This window comes from Barbus barbus (assembly GCF_936440315.1).
Source record: "Barbus barbus genome assembly, chromosome: 2".
Classification (NCBI taxonomy): Eukaryota; Metazoa; Chordata; class Actinopteri; order Cypriniformes; family Cyprinidae; genus Barbus; species Barbus barbus.
This window is the reverse complement of record NC_136730.1, coordinates 34,925,561-34,942,748: the sequence shown is the minus strand read 5'-3', so window position 1 is coordinate 34,942,748 and position 17,188 is coordinate 34,925,561. Positions and strand designations below refer to the sequence as shown.

General features: G+C 36.7%; 1 protein-coding gene across 2 annotated transcripts in view; it reads right to left on the bottom strand.

Annotated features, from left to right (window-relative positions):
• The window catches only part of LOC306885170 (cellular tumor antigen p53-like), a 41,279-nt gene that overhangs the window by 18,578 nt on the left and 5,513 nt on the right, over window positions 1–17,188 (bottom strand). The window contains exons 2-5 of one of the 2 annotated variants that reach the window (XM_079441529.1): window positions 16,392–16,535; window positions 16,019–16,079; window positions 15,600–15,809; window positions 2,982–3,168 (exon numbers count right to left, since the gene is read on the bottom strand). In XM_079441529.1, coding sequence (XP_079297655.1) covers window positions 2,982–3,168; window positions 15,600–15,809; window positions 16,019–16,079; window positions 16,392–16,459 — 526 coding nt within the window. In that variant the 5' untranslated portion in view covers window positions 16,460–16,535. The remainder of the gene's footprint in view (window positions 1–2,981; window positions 3,169–15,599; window positions 15,810–16,018; window positions 16,080–16,391; window positions 16,536–17,188) is intronic. The other variant, XM_079441530.1, reaches the window with a different exon arrangement.

The following is a 17,188-nucleotide window of genomic DNA, read 5'->3' as shown; positions in this document are numbered from 1 at the left end:
GCAGCTTTATTTCATGCACCGATTTTCAAAAACAACCCGTTTAATGCAAAATACGTTTCTTCTCATGTTTTTCACTATACGGGCCACAAGAGAAATATTAAGGGAATAATTTAAGACAGTTATATACCCTTATCAGCATATGTTGAAGTAGATTTGTCTCGTTGTCTCTGAGAGAATATGTGCCGTTAATGCAGCTTTAAGCTCTGTCTGATTTTTTTACTTTCACTTTCTGTAATTGACTGATGTTAAGACAGTCACCGGCGTAACTCTTGCACGTTGCTTGTGTGATATCCACTGGCTCGCGTTCAAGGTAAAACAGAAATATTTCCAATATTGCGGCACAGTACATCGTGTAGTCTTTCTTTCTGTAGAACTACGTCAACTTGCCAAGCCAGAGAACACACACCCACACAAATAAAAAACAAGCAGGACTGTTTGATAGCGGGTGAGTTAGAGCGGGTACAGAATTAAGATGAGAAAGGAAGTCAGAGAAAAAAGCATGAAAAAATAGCTAAAAAAATCTATTCCATTCTTGAAAAAAAAAAGAAATGTAGTTGACTAAACACTATTTTTTCTAAGATATTTGATAAAAATGGAAGATGGGTCTAAAATTAGTCAAGTCAGTTGGATCTAGGTTGTATTTTTATAAAGGCCTGTTTTAACATGCTGGGGAAAACACCTTTATCTAAACTGTTGTTTACAATCTGAAGAATACTAGGTCCAATAATCTCAAAGTTTTATTTTAAAAACCATGGAGGAACCATATCTATGGCTGACCCAGTAGGTTTTAAACTGCTTAAAACTTCACACAGCTGCTGAAATGTAATGGGTTCAAATTGATTAAAAGTTGCAGTCTGTGTAACACGGCCTAAAAAGTCACAGCTCATTTGTGGGATCATCCCTCTGAGATTCTCTCAATCTTAGTTTTAAATTAATTAAGAAAATTCTCACATATGGTGCCTCTGGTGCAGGGGAAGACAAGGTGTCTTCAATTAAGCGATTGAGGCATTTTATTGTTGGATGTAATAATGAATATAGCAGTCGTCATTTACTCCCGACATCTGAGCCGCTGAAGAGGCAGAGGACTAATGTTACTTTCGTTTTTAAGGGAATGCGCCAATCCCGATCTGCCTAAATGTGTCTATGTTCGCGAGAATCATTTGTGATCCAGCTTTATCTACAGAAGTAGTAAGTATAAGGGTTTTTATGAATCTTTGCAAATCACCTTTCCTAATAATGTGCTAGTTAGACAGTTTCGCGGCTGAAGTTTAGTATGCTCTATAGATATATATACCTAGATTCCTCATTATCGACTGTTTCTATGGGCCATGATACGCAAGCCATCCTCCATTTTTGGAACGGTCTGCGAATCTTTGAGCGTATTGACTGCGCATCTACAACAGTATATCTTTGAATATGCATTGATTATTATGGTGAATGGGATGGCTGACGCGTCAACGTATTTGGGGTGAATCTACACATCTATGGTCTGCTCGTCACTCCACGGAAGAGAGGGCAGAGTCAGCAGAGCTCACTAGCATTTAAAGCAACATGAACTAGAACAGCGTGCTAAAAACAAAGCTGATTTTGACAGGGTAAAGAAGGTGTTTTTTTACACTACCATTGAGAAATTTTAACCAAAGTATGTTATAGACTTTTCATTAAGACCTAAAGAATCATATCAACTTGTGTAAAATGGGCATCCAATGACCCCTTTAAACAATATAGGTTTGTGATCAGAGATAACATGGTCATTCTTCAATAGGGAGAATGTGTGTTAATACCAGGTCTAAGGTATGGCCGTACATATGAGTCGGACCATTAACTAATTGGGTTAGATCAAAAGAATCGATCAAGTTTAAAAAGTCCTTCGTCATCACATTCTCTCAGCAGCACACATAAATATTAAAATCACCTAAATAAAGCAGTCTATTGAATTTTGAAAACAGACCTAGAAAGTCCCCAAATTAATTGATAAAATCTTTCTGTGCTTTTGGAGGTCTATAAATAACAATAGCAACTGGACTACCAGTGTACACTATCAGCAGCTGTCGTTCAAATGAACCATATTCTTCAGTTGCTACTAATGTACAGTTAAACTTCTTTGAATACAGAAACCAGACCTCATCGTCGGCCTGATGAACGAGGGGTATTATAAAAATTACAGTCACTGACCTCGCGTCGATCAAACCGATCCTCAGATTTATTGTGTCTGAATTAGGTTGAAATGTCCGATGTAGTGGTTTAATATTACACAGTCTCACTCCGGCGTGTCAAAAACGCAGAGAACGAAACCGTTACCGTGATCCAGAAGTAGGGAAAATCAGAAAATTCCAGGTAAATCGCGGTTCCAGGGAACACTATCCATTCCGTCGACAACCAGGTCTCGAAGAGCATATCTCCTCTGGTTTCTTCCAAGAACAAATTTGAGCTTAACCGTGAAGCCATCTCTTTTCCCTATGCGCTTCCATCATTTCTTTCCCAGCGGCAAAGATTGTACCTGATGAAGGTAGGGCCGCCAACAGTGGAGGCGGGATCCCGCAAGCACCCGGCAATATCTGGTGTGTCTATCCATCTTCCAGAAGTCCAATATTCAGCAGAGTTTGCCAGTCATAAACTAACACAGGTAGCGCGCTTAGACTTAAAACAACACATGGGTTAAAAATGCCATGATTTAAAAAGCTATTAAAAAGCCATAGTACAAGCATAGTACAAGCAAACTTAAGAGTCTCAGAAAGTGACGGCATGCCAGGAACACCAACTTGAAAAACGATTTGATTTGATTGACAGCAGTGGTTCTAGAGACAAAGTTGTTTGGAATGAGGAGTTCGATCATATGATATGGATGTCATGCGCACGAGTGAAAAACCGTGCAGTGTACAATTGGTTACACCCTTGGAAAATGCTATATCGACCCCCCCCCCCAATATATATGTATGTGTGTGTGTGTGTGTTTTAGGCTGCATTTAATGCACACAAACCTTCGTTGTTTTCAGCGACGCTCTGGTGATGTGGGCAGCGGATTACCACCTCAGAAACATGCTCGGATTTCTTGTAAATTGCTGTGGCTCTTAGCATGGCACCCTTAGGTGGCTCTCTGCCCACCAGTACATCCACAGGACATGTTTTTGCAAGCTGACAATACAGCTTATTCAGCAGCTGAGAATACTGTGGGAAAGACAGACTGAGGGTTAAAGCAGTATGAATTGCACATGTCTGCCAATATACCTTTTATATATTTGGAATTCTAGTGTAGGGGTCAACCGATTATCGGTGTCGATATTAAGCATTTTTATGATTATCGGTATTGGTCATTTTCAAAACCGATTTGCCGATAAAATAATTTAATTTTGAAATTCACTATTTGGCTCTGATGCAGCCCGTCAGAACTCACCACTCTCATTCTCTGCCCACCGCCCATCTGATTTGTTAGGAATCGCGGAATCCAGTCATAAATTAAATTTACTGAATAACGCGGAATGTCATGGGATTTGTCATAGTTTGGCTGAATTAATCAAAAGTAGGTCAGTACACTTAAATCGAGTCACGATATGGACTAGTATCTGTAAATATAAAGCCGCAAAAAGACTATTTAAATATGAATCCTGCGTGTCTCTGTATATGTGAATGGCACAGACGCGCGGTTTTGTTTACTACACACATGCTGAAGTATGCAACGCTCGCGGTGTTTTCAGCATCTGTCGTCTCACTAAATGAGGACATAAATACATGAACAACATCCCCAGAACTGCTCTGAGAGTGACTTCATGAGCATTTGACCGTTTTATTTGAGTAAAGCAATGGTCATATCATATATACATAGGCTACAAAAACTTAAAAGGTCCTCATGGCAACCAGTCAAAAGAAAAGCTTGATTTAGTTACTACTACTACAACAATTACAACTTTTGTTGTATATAATCACACAATACGCTATTTCTTCCATGTTTTAATTTTAATAGTAAACCCCTTTGTTTGCCAAAAAATAGGGTTTAACTCTTATTTGATTAAAAGATAAATGAAATTAATGTTTTATGCTTTCATTTGCACGGCACTGTAAATTAAAACTAATAGAAATTACTGTCACATAGGCCAAGATTAAAATACTTTCACATAGGCCAAGATTAGGATGACAAAAATTGAGACATTTCAATAGGCTATTGAACTAAGTGTGCCTATAATAGACTTAAGTGTTATAGTTTCATTAAAATAGTTGCGGTCTTCTTAACAACTTCTATGGAGCTATGAAGACAATTAAATTATTTACACTTATTATACATTGTGCTTATTTAACCCTCTGGTTGTGTTCGGACTCCGGTCACGCCTTTTGTGTTACCGGTCAAAAATGACCGGACTCCAAACAATTGCTTATAAATCTGTCATTATGCTATATTATCACCAAATATTGGATTCAATCTTTTTGTCAACTTGTTTTCTTTCATTTAGGACTGGTTTTGTGTTTCTATTTGCTTCGGTTTAATCGTAGGCCTCATTTATCCGAGAGTAGGTACCTAATTTTTTGAGTGAAAAAAACATTTTTTAGGAATAATTTTCACAATATTAAACAAAAAATTATAAAATTTTGCACTGTTATTCCTAAAAAATGCTTTTTTCACTCAAAAAATTAGGTACCTACTCTCGGATAAATGAGGCCTACGATTAAACCGAAGCAAATAGAAACACAAAACCAGTCCTAAATGAAAGAAAACAAGTTGACAAAAAGATTGAATCCAATATTTGGTGATAATATAGCATAATGACAGATTTATAAGCAGTTGTTTGGAGTCCGGTCATTTTTGACCGGGAACACCACGAGTGTGACTTTTTGCAATTTTGTACAAAATAAAAGCATTTAAAAGCAAACTTCCTGATTAAACATTAAAGTACACTAGTGTGAGAAACAGTGCAATTTTTTTTTTATTTTTTGTTTAATATTGTGAAAATTATTCATAAAAAAAAAAAAATTCACTCAAAAAATGAGGTACCTACTCTCAGATAAATGAGGCTTACGATTAATCAGAAGCAAATAGAAACACAAAACCAGTCCTAAATGAAAGAAAACAAGTTGACAAAAAGATTGAATCCAATATTTAGTGATAATATAGCATAATGACAGATTTATAAGCAGTTGTTCGGAGTCCGGTCATTTTTGACCGGGAACACAACGAGTGTGACTAGGTGAAATAAAACCCACAAAAAATTACGAAAATTCTAAAAAAAATTATGAGAAGTACTTGTACCCTATGTGCGCAAAGTCAGTAAGTTTGAGTCCAATGCGATAACGTTAACTAGTATTTTCAGGAAAAAGAAAAAACAATTCAGGGCAATTTGACCCGAACACAACCAGAGGGTAAAGTTAATCAACTGATGTGCATTAGATGATGAATTGACTTGTCACCTCTTGTATTTTTTATTCATCAGAAAATAATTCATGAAGAATTGAGAGGATATGCTATTACACATACATTTCTAACGTAAACTATTGAAGCCAAATACTTACATTTCCCCATGCTGTTTAGCTGTAGTACAGTATTCATAGGCTTAATCATGAAGCATACAGTGGCCCCACTTTTAACTCTCTCTTTATATTACCCTTATTGTAGATGGATGCACGGTGGAAGACGAGAGTAAAAAGTGCAACCAAGACCAGAGAAGGCAGTTTTTGTCAGAGCCCTTGTTATTCTTAAATTTTGACAATTTTCTTTTTTACACCAGACATATATCGGTTCAAAATAGCGGTTATCGGTCTACTTGGTCTGTAATAATCGGTATCTGCATCGGCCCTGAAAAACACGTATTGGTCGACCCCTATTCTAGTGATCAGAAATTATGAAATAACTTGGAAATTTAAACAAGAAAAATTTCAAACAACTCTGAATATTTAAGCACAGAGCAGAGAAAATACCGCTTTTCTTTGCTTTTTCCTCATACTCAATATCTAAAAGATTTATACAAATATACACAAGGTGCCCAAACTTTGCGCCTGACTGGCTAATCTTTACAGACTTGATCTTTACAGAAAAGATGCAAGAATAAAGCACGAGGTAAGAGAGAGGTAAGGAAAGCACGTCAACTCTCACTGAACTGATAAAAGGGAAGACATTTTTATATGTACAGTAGTTATAAAAAGTTTAGAAACATTCCAATTTTTAAATGTTTTTAATGAACTCTCTTAAGCCCAGTTCAGACTACACTATTTCAGCCTGATTTTGGCATGATTTGCTTGACGTAGGGGGTCATGGGGATTTGTAAATTACAATAAGTGTCGGGACGCAAGATTCAATCGTTTCATCTTGTGTAGTGTGTCATAGTGCACAACAACTGGTACCATGTACCATGCGACGCTTCACGACGTGTAAACAGAAAATCTAGCATGTTTAATTTTTTTTTTTTTCATTGTCCATGATGAATTCTATCACGGCTATGACATGCTTTCAAACATGCTCAAACAAAAGAGACAACAGAATTGATCCTGCTAGGTGTAATTTTACAATGGAGGAAATGTTCATGGTGCTATAGCAATAATACTCCGGCATTTATGATGATTTCTTGAGATTACCATGACCGAGTGAAAAAGGTCAGTTTCAAACTATTTTACCTCAGTTCTCTTTGCAGTCTTCTTCATGCAATCCAGATGTGTCCACTGTCAGGTTTTTTTTTTTATAGCTTTTCTGATGACAAGACAGAACATACTGTTTGCTAGCCATTTTTTGTTTACGCTCATGTCACCACCTGTCTAGTCCCACGCTATCAATGACAGAACGCATGTCATTAAAGGCGGCAAGCGGAGAATGTTCAGGTAGAAATAGAGGTTGCGTTAGACTTTCACATTGTCTCCACACACACACAGTGGTGTCAAAATTCTAAATTATCGCGTTAACGCAGGCGATTAATTTTTTCAGTTTAACGCGTTAAAAATATTTAACGCAGGGGCGGGGCTAGGGCTTGCCACCCCTCTCACAACTGCTGTTTCGGTCACTTTTTCCCTTGACAAGAAGTGCATTTATTCAGTCGAAGAACATCTTAATGACCACATCAAACAGGAAACGTTTCAGACGCGCGCTCCAGCTTAATTTCAGTGGCAGGCGCGAGTCAAATGAGCACGGAAACTGTACTGCGCTCACAGCACATGCGGCGCCGGCGCACGCTGTAGCCTGTATATTTTCACATCAAAACGCGAAATAATCTACGTGCATGCAATGTCGTGGTCAGTTAGTCACGAAGTCGAAAAGGCGATTAAAGTTGCCTTAAAACAGTGCGTGCATGTAATATATTTTATATGAGTCACATTTAAAAACATGGCTCTGAAATGGTTTTCAAAACTGTCCTGGAGCATCCCAGCACCGTCTCCCTCATCTAACACAATCGATTCAACTCGTCAGCTCATTAATAGAGACCTGAAGTGTGTCAGAAATGGTAAAAAGAGTTGAGAGAAAATATGATGCGTGTCAGATCCGCGTCATGTTCAGCCGCTATCTCTTAAAGAAATAACAGCCAAATTAACTTAACCAGCTGCTGTGATGTATATTAATCAAAGGGCAAAGAAAAAAAAAAAGAGGGGAAAAAAAGAACATTTATAGCTTTAAGCATTCATCTATATTTAATTTAGAAGTTCAATTTCTGTATATTTTTGCTGAAGGGCACAGGTGAATATGACATTTATTATAATGGGTTTATGTGAAGATTGTTTTAAGTTCACTTAAATTAGAAGTTTTTTTTTTTTTTTTAATCTAATAGATGTTAAAATTGATAGCTCTCAATTATCCAAAGGCCGGAGCGATCACTCTGTCTCGCTCCGGTTCTGCTCCGATACCGCTCACACGAGTCTAGGGCATGCACAAATCCACCCAGAATTCACCTGTGCCTTCAACAATTAACAAAACTGTCAGCCTACACTTCAAAAATCGTTCATTGTGAAGGAGAGATGCATGGCGGACGCGTCATGGAGTGGGTTTGCTGCGCGTTGATTTTCCTTTCTGCGCCTATGTTAACAGATTAGAGCAGCCACACTGCCTGCAGAATACGTGCCTATCAGGTGTGGTCCAACCACACCACAACCGCGGCCCCGAGACAGAAGCGGATTTTTTCCGCAGCAGTCACGCAACAAACCCGCTCCACGTCTGCCACATAGCCAGTGTGTCCCAGGCATTAAGCTTCAGTTAAAAACGGCAGGTGTTAGGCATGCAGAGGAATTTTAAATTTGAGCGAGCGTGGAGCGATTTCACCGGAGCGGGATGTAAGTTGTTGTTAAATTTGTTTGATCATTTATGTAATACTATTCAACCTCTTTTTAATAGTAGTTTAATCAGTGGCAATGATCCTGCTTGTTTCTAAACATGCAATAGTGCAGCCACTTCTTAAGAAACCAAATTTAGATGGTACTGTTTTAAGTAATTACATCAAAACTACCTTTCTTATCGAAAATAACAGCTTAACGAAAAAAAAAAAATTATCACAGTTTGCTTCATATTTAGATACAAATGCTGTTATAGACATGTTCCAATCACGTTTTAGGTCTCTCCATAGTACAGAATCTACCCTTCTTAAGGTTTTTGATGATATTTTATTTGCAGTTGATCCTGGAAAGGTAGTTATCCTTATTATACTTAACCTTACAGCTGCATTTGATGCCTTTGATCATGGTATTTTATTGCAGCATTTAGATGTTGGTGTTGGAAGGGTACTGCCCTACATTGGTTTAAATCATATTTAAAAGATGGATCTTTCTCAGTTTGCTTTGGAGATTTGTGTTCTACATCAGCTAAATTACAAAGTGGTGTGAAACAGGGGTCTATACTTGGTCCTATTTTATTTTCATTATATATGGGCCCCTTGGGCTCAATTTTTCATAAATATAATATGTATCATTTATATACAGGCGATACTCAATTATACATTCCAACAGATCCAAATGGCACTCAATTCTTTGATGGACTTGTTAAGCGTGTAGGTGAAATTAGAGCCTGGTTGGCAAGCAATTTTCTTAATCTTAATACTAATAAGACTGAGTGTGTTGTCTTTGGACCCTCTTCTGCTTCCAAGGAAATTATAAGTAGGTTGGCTTCTATGAAGATAAGTGTTTCATATCATGTCAAGAACTTGGGTGTTATAATGGATTCAGCTTTAGTTTTAGATAAACGGGTTATTTTGAAGGCTGCGCTTTATCAAATCAGAATTATTTCGAAGCTGAAATCAATTCTCTATTTTAAGGACCTGGAAACTGTTATTCATGCTTTTGTAGCATTTTGTAATCCTCATTTGTAAGTCCCTTTGGATAAAAGCGTCTGCTAAATGACTAAATAAACATCACGTATTGATTACTGCAATTCTGTATACGTGTGTATACTAACATATACACATACATATATATATATATATGTGTGTGTGTATATTCTGTATACTGTAATTCTGTATATATTCGGCGAATAGAACATTTGTTTTAATAAAATTTGCACATATCAGACCTGTACACACATAATTGTCTATTTTATATATTGTGTTTTTGCTGTTTTGTACATTGCCTATTTGGATATTTGTATTATTTTTTATTAACTGCGTCCGGTCCTGTTGCTGTCTCTCTGTTGCACTGTGGAGCTTCTGTCAATAAAGCAAATTCCTCGTATGTGTAAACATACTTGGCCAGTAAAGCTCATTCTGATTCTATATAGGTATTTCACAGGGACAATTCTCTCGTCTTCAATTAGTACAAAATGCTGCTACCCGACTTTTTGCCCGCACAAAGGTTGCCTGCCAGATTTAGAATTGAGTTTAAGGTTCTGTTGATGGGTTTTTAAAGCATTGCATGGTATTGCCCCAAAATATATTGTTGACCTTTTAACTCCTTATCAAAGTACAAGAAACTTGAGATCTTCTATTCAAGATGATTCTTCATGTTCCTAAAACTAGTTTAAAATCATAGGTGAAGGTGATAGGGCTGTTTCAGTGGCTGCTCCACAATTATGGAACACTCTTCAAACGCATATTAAATCTTACCCATCTGTGGATACTTTTCAGTCTAGATTGAAATCACATCTTTTTAGTACAGCTCTTAGTATTGATTAGTGCGATCAGGATAATTCTGAATGTTTAATTTTGTTGTTTTTTGTGCTATAGAAATAAGATTTGTATTGTATTTTTCAAGTGACAGTAAAAACATTTATAAGATTCTGTCCAATAAATGCAGTTTTTCTGAAATTTGTATTTTAAAATAATCAACAAAATATTAAGCAATAAAAACGCTTTTAACATTCATAATTAAGAATGTTTAATACCTGAACACTAAAAATAACAGAGCAACACATGCCCCTCTCTTCTGTGGTGTGGCGAGCAGACCACAGATATGTGTAGTTTCCCTATTCGACTGCTCCAGATACGTTGACGTGTCAGCCATCCCGCATTCACCATAATAATCAATGAATATTCAAAGATATACAAGCGTATAACTTGCTGTTGTAGACGCACACAGTCAATGCGCTCAAAGATTCGTAGACCGCTCCAAATATGGCGGATGGCTTGCGTATCGCGGCCCATAGAAACAGTCGATAATGAGGCATCTAGGTATACACTCTATGGAGCATACTAAACTTCAGCCGCGAAACTGGCACATTAATATGAAGGTAATTAATTCTTAGGGCTGGGCGATAATTCGCTAACGATAATTATCGCGATACAATTTTCCTCAAAACGATATGAAGAGTTCGAAAAATGTTCAATATAATGTTTATGCAGAACATTAGCGGAACGAAACCGCGGACTCATTTGAATCGCGCCACACGGACCGTTTATCCGCTTGGATCAAAGTTCAAACTGCCGCACGGCGTAAGCTCACTAGAGGAGATGTGTTTATTCGGTCATGCGAGCACTAAACAGCGCTGTGAGATCCAGTGTGAAACACTTAAATTCAGCGATGAACACAAATGACTGTGATTTAAACTAGTTTACAGCCAAACAGGGGAAACACTGTGTGCAACGAGACAGTCAGAAGGCTTTTCAATCTACACATCGCAATCATTTACCATAGATTAACTGTAGTAACACTCACTGCACCATGCTATTGTGGCAGAAATGTGGGACATTCACATTGAATTTTATTACAGGAGTAATGGTCTATAATTATATTTGTGATTAAGCTATAGCATGTGTGCATTTATACTGAATGTTTTTAGACTAACGTTACGGTTTCATACAAATAGGCTACCTTAAAAATCATATATTTATATTTTTATCATGGTATTGAGGTGCTATGTGTGGTTTTAACTGTGTTTATCATGATTTAAATGTATGCTACTATGGGAGACCAATGCTTAATAAAAAAAAAACAAAAAAAAAACTAGGTCAGAATAAATTTAACCATATAAAACTTTACCTTAATAATGAGAATAAATGATCTACAGATCATTTAAAATCAGTGGAATGCTAACATTTTTTTACAGATGTTACTGATTTTGATAATGAACAAAAATTTACCTCTGCATCCTAACTCAAGCTACTATCAAATGTGTATTTCTAAGAGACAAAAAAAGGATATTATTATTATTAACATTATCAGGCAACCCAACCCTGTTTCTTGATTTGAAGCAATATCACTAATTAGAACATGCAAAAACATGTTAAGAAATACATTTTTTCAATTTATTTTCTTAAGGAAAATTACTGGTCTGGTTTCTACAACTTTCACTTTGGAGCAAAAATCTGGCTTTAAACTTAAAAAAAAAAATAAAGATTTGACATTTATCGTGATAATTATCGATATTGACTGATATGAAAAAAATTATCGTGATGATAATCGCCATATCGCCCAGCCCTACTTCTGTAGATAAAGCTGGATCATGAATGATTCGGGCGAACACAAATCTGGAATATATAAGAGCATCAGGCAGGTGGTAGCTTGGCTATAATTTGTACTTTTTAACTTCCGGGTTTCAGGTTAGGGTTAGGGTTTTATGTAGATCGGGGATCGGCGCATTCCCTTCAAAATAAAAGTAACGTTAATCCTTTGCGTCTTCAGCCATTCAGATATCGGGAGTAAATGACGACTGCTATATTCATTATTACATCCAACAACTAAACACTTCATTCACTTAATCGGAGACATCTTGTCTTTCCCTGCACCGGAGTCGACTCAATAGCGGAGAGCTCTCAGCTCACTCAGGGCGGGTCTAAGGTAAGACGGCCCTGTCAATCAACTATCGTGGGAGGGGCCTGTACAGAACTACGTAATTCTGACAGGAATCTCAGAACAGCCTGATTTGAGAAAAGGGATTTTAAAATAGGGATTTAAAAAAAAAAAAACCTTTGGGTGGATTTTCATCATTATAGGATGGATGTGTACACACACTTCCAACACACATTTGTGTTCAAACAACTTGTAAAGTGAATTTTGCATCCGATGACCCCTTTAATAAATAGTACAGCAACTCCTTTTCAGTTAATTGTTATGTCTACCTCTTTTATAGATACAGAGCACTTTATTTTGAGAGTTGTTAAAGTGAGAGAACACCTGTAACTTTGTCCAAATTGGGAGAATTTTAATGTTTAATAATTTATGTAAATTTGACAAATATTTTTTAAAAAGTATAGTTTTTTTGAATATCTGTCAACTATAGTTTTTAGAAATAAAATCAGAATAGGCAAAAATCGGTAATGGCAGGTCACACTTACAAAAAAAAAAAAAAAAAAAAGACAAGAAACTGTATTCGGCCAAGAAAATTGCAATCGGTGCATCTCTATTTAAAATGTTGTATTTTTTTTACCTATAATTAATAATAAGAATAAATGATCTACAGATCATTTAAAATCAGTGGAATATCTACAACTCTCACACTTATTTTATTGCCTATTACAAAAATTCTTTAAAAAAAAAAAACACCAGGAAAAACATTAACAAACATTTTACAAACAATAAAAATTATATAAAATAGCTTTTAAAACTGAACTTATATATTCCATTACGGTCATTTACAGACAAGAAATAATCTAGCTAAAGGGGTGGTTGACTGCTTTTTTCTAGGCTTGATTGTGTTTATGGGGTACAGTCTAACGTGTTAATGCTTCGTTTTTAGAAAACGCATTATTTTTTAAACATAATTTACCTTTATTCTACACCGCTCTGTCCCTTCTCTTATGAACGCTCTGATGATTTCTTGGTTTTATGAAGCCCTCAGAAATACGCAATGGGCTCAGATTAGTTAGGTGGTCAAGTGTGTTGTTATTCGCTAAACTGCCTAGTGCGCGTTCAGAAACGTTACGCCCCTCACCTTAGAATGTGCTCCAGTTGTACTGTAAACAATGGGGTCATCAATATTGCTCATCAATTTGAGCCCGATTGAGACCCAGAGAATATTAGTGAAGAGGATAGCGCAGAACCTGTGCAAGCACGGCTCTTACGGGACATTTCAGAATGGTATGTTTCTTTGTTTGTTGTTGTCTCATACTTTTAGATACGCTGTTATTTGTAAATGCTACTGCGTCTGTTAGCTTCTAATATAAGGTTTTATCCAGCATTTTTGTAACAGTAAGAAGTGTCTGTCAGCAAGTATTGCTTGCTACCACGGTAACCGCGTGCGCATCCATGTTTCTCGTAGATATGAGAAAAATATCTGTCTGTCTATGCTCATAACGTGTATTATTGGAACACCGTTCATTGAAGGAGCTGAGATGCAGAGCGTGTGCAGAGCAGGGGGACGCGAGGAACAGGATTAAGAACCGCTGCTTTAGAACAGTGGTTTTCAAACCTGTCCTGCAAGCACCCCTGCCCTGCACATTTTGTATGTCTCCCTTGTCAGACACACCCAATTCAGGTCTTGCAGTCTCTACTAACGAGCTGATGAGTTGAATCAGGCGTGTCTGATAAGGGATACATACAAAATGTGCAGGGCAGGGGTGCTTGTAGGACAGGTTTGAAAACTACTGCTTTAGAACATGATTTTGAAACTTGTGAATCTATTAAAATCGTTATATGACAGAATCGTGATTCATATAGGAATAGATTTTTTCGTGCACCCCTAGTTTTGACGGCATTGCAACAACTCTTCCTCTTCTCTAAAGCAGCACAACATGGTCTCACCCCTTTGTTGCATGTTCCCGGGAGCGGGGTTTATGTAAATTTCAGGGTTTGTGATGTCACCAACCCGGTAAGAAGCTCGTTGTGGTCCCATAACGCTAGGCATTAAACTGCTATCATTTTAAAAAGACAATATCGTTTTAGGGATATGCCGGTATCAAATTTTCATGTTGTGATTACTTGCTAATGCTTTTACCATGGTATACGATATTATCACAATATTAAAATTTAAAGTGTTGTCATAATACAGTATAACATGTTTAATAACTTAATATATATTTTATAAAAAAAGAACATTTAAATACAATAATTGCATTTTACAGATTAAAGTGCAAAAGAATTATAAATACCAATAGGTATCACTTTACAATAAGATATCTTTACTTAACCTTAGTTAATGCATTAACATTCACAATGAGCAATAGATACATTTGCTACAGAAATTAGTAATCTTTGTTAAAAAAAACAAAAAAAAAACAAATCCAACTCTTAGTTCATGTTAGCTCATTAACGTGTTATTAAATATTGGAATTACCTAAGATTAATGAATGTTTAGAAGAATTTTTCATTGGCAGTTTATATTAATACTAATGTTAACTAAACTAATATTAACTAATGAAGCCCTAATGTAAAACGTGACCAAACAATAAAGAATCAAAATCAATAGGTGTGTCCTAAATCGCTCATTTGTTCACTCATTCACTAATCCCTATATAGTTTATGGAAGTTAAGTACACTATATTAGAAAGGAGTGCACGGATTCGGACGGTGATGTATATGCTGCGAGTCAAAGAGCTGGAGCTGGAGCTGTTGCTGACACCCGATACAGTGCACTAGAGAGAGAGGTTTCGGACACAGCTAATATCTAGGGTATGTTGTAGTCCAGATTAAAATGTAAAAACGTTTGGCCTATACAGCCTATTCAGTCTAAATATTTAAGTATTTGGCGCTGTGATGAACACCATAGCGAATACAAAAATCTGAATGGCTGTTTAAATAATTTAAATACGTTTCAGATCCAGAAAGTTGCACAGCTGCTTTGTTTACTGGGTTTCCAGGGTAATGGCTGCATGCGCTTCTCATCCGTGCTTGATTACATCCGAGTGCACAAGCGTCTTTGACGCAGCATACAACTGTGTTGTTCATTGTGACCAGTTGATGGGAAAAGTATTTTTAAAAGACATTACAATTTCTGTGCCCACGATAACAATATTGTGCATATTCATTACCGTGATATATCGCATTACTGAATACCTGCGCATGTCTACTCTGTTTGCATTGAAATTTCAGAGTCGTAACTTTGCAGATATTGTTTATGCTCAAACAGCAACATTAAACACTAACTAAAGATGAAAAAGTGAAATCACAATCAACCACCCCTTTAAAGAAAATAAATTGACATTATATTTTCAATAACACTTCACACACACCATATAAATTTTGTTAACAATACTAGATATGTTTGTAAACATATGCAGATCTGGGGAAAAGCAGAAATATTTAAAACTGTGTATATTTAAAATATTTTTATCACTCACTGTTGATGTGGCCGACTTCGTAGTGCTGGACTGATTAAAGTGTAACTGGAAGTCGTATTCTCCAGGATAGTCTGTGGTTGAGGGCACTACAGTGGCAGGAGGGGGCAGGCTGTCCAAAACTGGGGCTACATCATGTGCAGGAAAAGCAGCATCAGTGTTCTCCGGCAGATCCAGGTTAAAGCCATCTGTAAAATGGCCATCAGGCAATGCCTGTGGCAGCAAGGGTTTAAATTTAGGTATGGACGCCTGTTTGATGCTTTATTCTGTTCTTTAGTTTTAAATTAGAAGCAATAAAATCCATGCAGCAGGTAAGTCAAAACAGCTGTTGTCTGGTAGCAAAAATCCTAAGTCAATTCAGTCATGTTTAAAAATAAACATCCAGTTTAAAATGCATCAAGAAAGATAAAGCACCAGCTTACAGCAGTAAGCCAAGCATCACTGTTTGTACGAGGCAGCTCCTTGATCAGCTCACCAAATCCTCTATGGAAGTATAAAAAAAGAGATCAAAACACTTCTTTAACGGATGGAGATCAATTTCTGAGAACTAGTCTGAAACTAATTACTTTTTGTTAAAAGACATAGATTTGAAAAAGTAAAAATTAACATTAACAACTGAATGTACGAGCATGATCTGTGTTTGTGACTAATGCAATCTGGTGTAGTGTATGTGCTGCTGCTGTACATTTCATTATATTGCCAGACCTCACAAAAAAAATAAAATAAATAAAAAATAAAAAATAGTTTAATTAGCGTGGTGATCTATTCCTATAACGCAACTGTGTCTGAACTTACAGGTCCCCCCAAATCTGCTCAAATTTGCCCTGGCTCATGGGCAGCTCTAGCAGTTCCTTATCACTCATGGCACTGCTACCTGCAGCCTGATTCACGGGTCAATAGAGGGCACTAGAGACGGTAGAAATAGAAAAGAGCAAGAGACTGGGACAAAAGAAACAAAATATTCGATAAATCACAAAAAAAAACCAGTGTGCATAAAATATTGTTAATAATACATTGGACTATGAAACTGTGACATTTACACGTCTCTACCGGAAAATGCCTCTCTGAACCAGAAACAGACCACGGATCGTCACTTAAAGCATTTTTCAAAACTTTTTCGCATCCAAAATATCTGTTATCCAACCATTGTCAAAACACTGATGGTGTTATTACAGATCTTCGGGTTTGGTATGGATGGGTAAAAAATGCACCTAATTAGGACCAAACCCAATAAACTAACAGTAACTCGATACTGAAACAAAGAAATTCACAAACTAGATTTCGATGTGGGATCAAAAAATCTTGTGGAAAATACTTATAAACTAATGAGCGTTTAGTGTGCTGATGCGCACAATACGAGGAAATAACCGGGGTAAAGTTGGTTTTATATTCGCACATTCGGACTTCCAGAATAATTTAGCTAATCTGCATTTAAGGAGTGTTTATCATCTTGATCTTGTATGTTACAATGATATATTTATTAATTTGCTTTGTCAGACACATAACTGTTGTAACACGACAGTGTACTCAAGTCGAAAAAACCCATGGGTGGCAGGTGTTTTCCAGCAAAGACAATCTTCACTACTATCGCA